The sequence below is a fragment of the Parambassis ranga genome, chromosome 19 (genome assembly GCF_900634625.1).
Source record: "Parambassis ranga chromosome 19, fParRan2.1, whole genome shotgun sequence".
Taxonomy (NCBI): Eukaryota; Metazoa; Chordata; class Actinopteri; family Ambassidae; genus Parambassis; species Parambassis ranga.
This window is the reverse complement of record NC_041039.1, coordinates 9344101-9347365: the sequence shown is the minus strand read 5'-3', so window position 1 is coordinate 9347365 and position 3265 is coordinate 9344101. Positions and strand designations below refer to the sequence as shown.

Below are 3265 nucleotides of genomic sequence, written 5' to 3'. Positions count from 1 at the left end.
TGGGAAGCTTAGATCAAGATAGGCGTGAATGTACACACTACTATTGAAAAGTATGGCTTAAATTACTGCAGTATGATCACGTGGCACAATTATGTAGAATCAAATAATGGCTTTACTTTAATCTGTTTTTTTTGTTAGAGAATAAAATGGTGGACCCACTCGAGGTTAATGCGCATTTGACAGGAATATAAAGAGTAAAACACATTTCAGTTTATGACACATCTAGATGATCAGATACAGCAATAATGTAAAGTACATTAGGGATTCAGGAATTCAGTTTACAATACCACTTGGTTAGACAGTCCATTGTCATCATTACTCTCGCCTTTGTTTACTACTGCCAAGACTGTGTTTATACATTAGGTTTTTAAAAGAAAAAGGATAAAGGTGTACTGTGGAGAAATTCACCATTTGATCACCATGTATAGAAAAGACTGTCCGCAGTGCATTTCACATCAGTTGCACAGTGACTAAGGCAAAGAATGGAGCTAAAAATTGTGTGTTCACAGTGTGTAATGTCTTTATTTGTAGAATAAAAATGTGTGTGTGTGTAGGAAAGAGAGATAAATTGAGAGACACATGTGAAATGACAGATTAATAAATAGTTTTTTCCCCTTTGTTAAGAAGGGCTGTTAAGTGATTTCAGAGATGACATTCTGCTTGTCTTTAAATGGAAAAATATTTCACAATTTGGCAAGAGTGAACAACTCCCTCATCCCAGAGTAAAATAATATGTTTGTTTTAGTAAGAGGGCTAATGTTAGTCCAGTGGTTCCTTATAGTTTGTCTGTCTAAATAATAAGCTGTGGATATTGTCTGAAAATGTTTGTGCTCTGTCCACAGGGTAGCAGCAGGTGTATGTTGCTGGCATTTCTTTGCCACCAACATGAGTTGGAGTTTCCTGACTCGTCTGCTAGAAGAAATCCACCACCACTCCACATTTGTGGGCAAGATCTGGCTAACCGTCCTCATTGTTTTCCGTATTGTGCTGACAGCCGTAGGTGGTGAGTCTATCTACTACGATGAGCAGAGCAAGTTTGTTTGCAACACTGGCCAGCCTGGCTGTGAGAATGTCTGCTATGACGCCTTTGCTCCACTCTCGCATGTGCGTTTCTGGGTCTTCCAGATCATTCTGGTTGCTACACCATCGCTCATGTACCTAGGTTATGCTGTCAACAAAATTTCCCGAGCGGAGGAGCAGGCAAATAGTGGAGAACTGGGTGGATTTTCACAGAGGAAACCCCATCAGCATTATCTAGCAGACAGAAGACAGCATAGGGGCATCGAAGAGGCAGAGGATGACAACGAGGAAGACCCAATGATCTATGAAATGGCAGATGAAAGTGATGGTGGTAGAGAAGCAAAGAGAGCCAGCGGCGTAAGCAAAGTAAAAGTTCGCCATGATGGGCGGCAGCGTATCAAGGAGGATGGATTGATGCGCATTTATGTTCTCCAGCTTTTGGCCCGCTCCTTCCTTGAGGTGGCTTTCTTATGTGGACAGTATGCCCTGTATGGATTTGCTGTACCTGCCACCTACGTCTGCTTACATGTGCCCTGTCCTCACAGCGTGGACTGCTTTGTGTCTCGGCCAACTGAGAAAACTATCTTTCTTCTCATCATGTACACGGTGTCCCTGCTTTGTCTGGTACTGAATATATGGGAAATGCTTCACTTAGGTATAGGTACAATCTGTGAGATTGTACGTTCCCGTCAGGTACAGGCAACTGATGATGAGCTGTACGGGCTTACACAGGAACAAGTAGCTATTAATGAGGTGGCATTGAGCGGAGAGGATTGTAGCAACTACGCTTTTTCCTGGAACACACCATCAGCTCCCCCCGGGTACAACATTGCCATCAAACCTCTTCTGATATCCACAGGGAACCGCAACCAGCCGCTACCCATCACTGATCTCACCAATGCCAAGATTGCTTGTCGGCAAAATCATGTGAACATTGCCCATGAAGAGCGAAAGCAGTACACCAGTAATGATGAACACCAGCACAGAGCTGGGGCAGGAGAGGCCGCCAGTGTTCATAAGGACATCTGTCAGCCTCAGAACAAGCTGGAGGCTGATGGCCAGGCCTACAGCCAGCTGCAGAGCCACAATAATAACCACAGCAAACCTCACCGCGAACGTAAACACCGGCAAGCCTCCAGACACACCTCTAGCAAAGCAGACACTGACAGAGGCAGCAGTGGCAGCAGCAAATATGGAGTGATAAAGGGGTCTGAGTGGATCTGAAACACAAATTGGTACTTCAGTCATGTGATGGCTTTGTCCTTACATATTTTGCCACATATATACAAACCTATATATCTCTTCTGATTATATGCACTCTATTTCAGTTATTGGTTTTAGTAGTTTCAAACTGTTTTTTTATGTATAAAGTAAGTCTAAAAAGAAAACTTGATACATTTCGGTAAACACAATGGCCTCATTACAGGAAGCATCAGCTAATATCACAACACAATGTCAGTACTAGCTTTCTGTTTACAGCTGTAAAAGACTCAACAACCTGCAAGAGACTGTTGAAAATAATGTGGCTGGGATTTAATACTGTGCAACCCTTTAACTACACATGTTACAAATAACTATAGCATTGAATTAAAATGGGCTTCAGGTATCAGAGCACACTGTACCTGATTTGTGTGCCATTTTTTCCATGCTGTTTATCTGAAGTGCCTTACTTGAACAGTGAGAGAGCTGCTTTATACTGACTGCACAGTCACAATATATTAAGCAGTTCAAGAGGCAGTTTTGCTTTACAATGTTCTCATCAGTGTGGTCTCAGAAGTCTTGCTGCAGATGTAAATTAGATTCATTACTATGCAGAGGTTAAAAGTGTTACAAATATTTTGTATTCAATGTTGAATTTCACTAAAGATTCAATTGATGCTTGAACAAAACAGGATTTTTGTTATTGTTGGAAGATGAAGGGAATTCTCATTTATATAATGACACATTGTGATCAGTAAAATGAAGTTTTTGGCAATAATAATCTAAGTTGATATTCAGCTGTTCAGTATGTATTTCAGTTTAATGTTTATGCTGTGAACCCCCTAGTTCAATAATTTGTTTGTTTCTTTTGCATTAATGCATACTGTAACTCACAGATTTTCAAACTAAACGTGTCATTAAAGCTTGTTTGCACTGCCAGTGTTTTTTTTTTCTGAAAAATGTTTTTGTTAACAAAAGAATAAAAGTGTTATTCATATTTTTGTTATTATCTTTATGCTTTTGCCTCCAAATTAACTATTTAAGT

At 40.5% G+C, this 3265-nt stretch overlaps 1 protein-coding gene across 1 annotated transcript; it reads left to right on the top strand.

Moving 5' to 3' along the window:
* The first annotated feature begins 885 nt into the window (after positions 1–885).
* LOC114452050 (gap junction gamma-1 protein-like) lies at positions 886–2244 on the top strand. The gene has a single exon (XM_028431134.1). The coding sequence runs from the start codon at positions 886–888 to the stop codon at positions 2242–2244; it is 1359 nt and encodes a 452-aa protein (XP_028286935.1).
* Positions 2245–3265: the final 1021 nt, after the last annotated feature.

Excerpts from the sequence above, each read along its gene's own strand:
- LOC114452050 (XM_028431134.1), top strand. The coding sequence starts at position 886 with ATGAGTTGGAGTTTCCTGACTCGTCTGCTAGAAGAAATCCACCACCAC.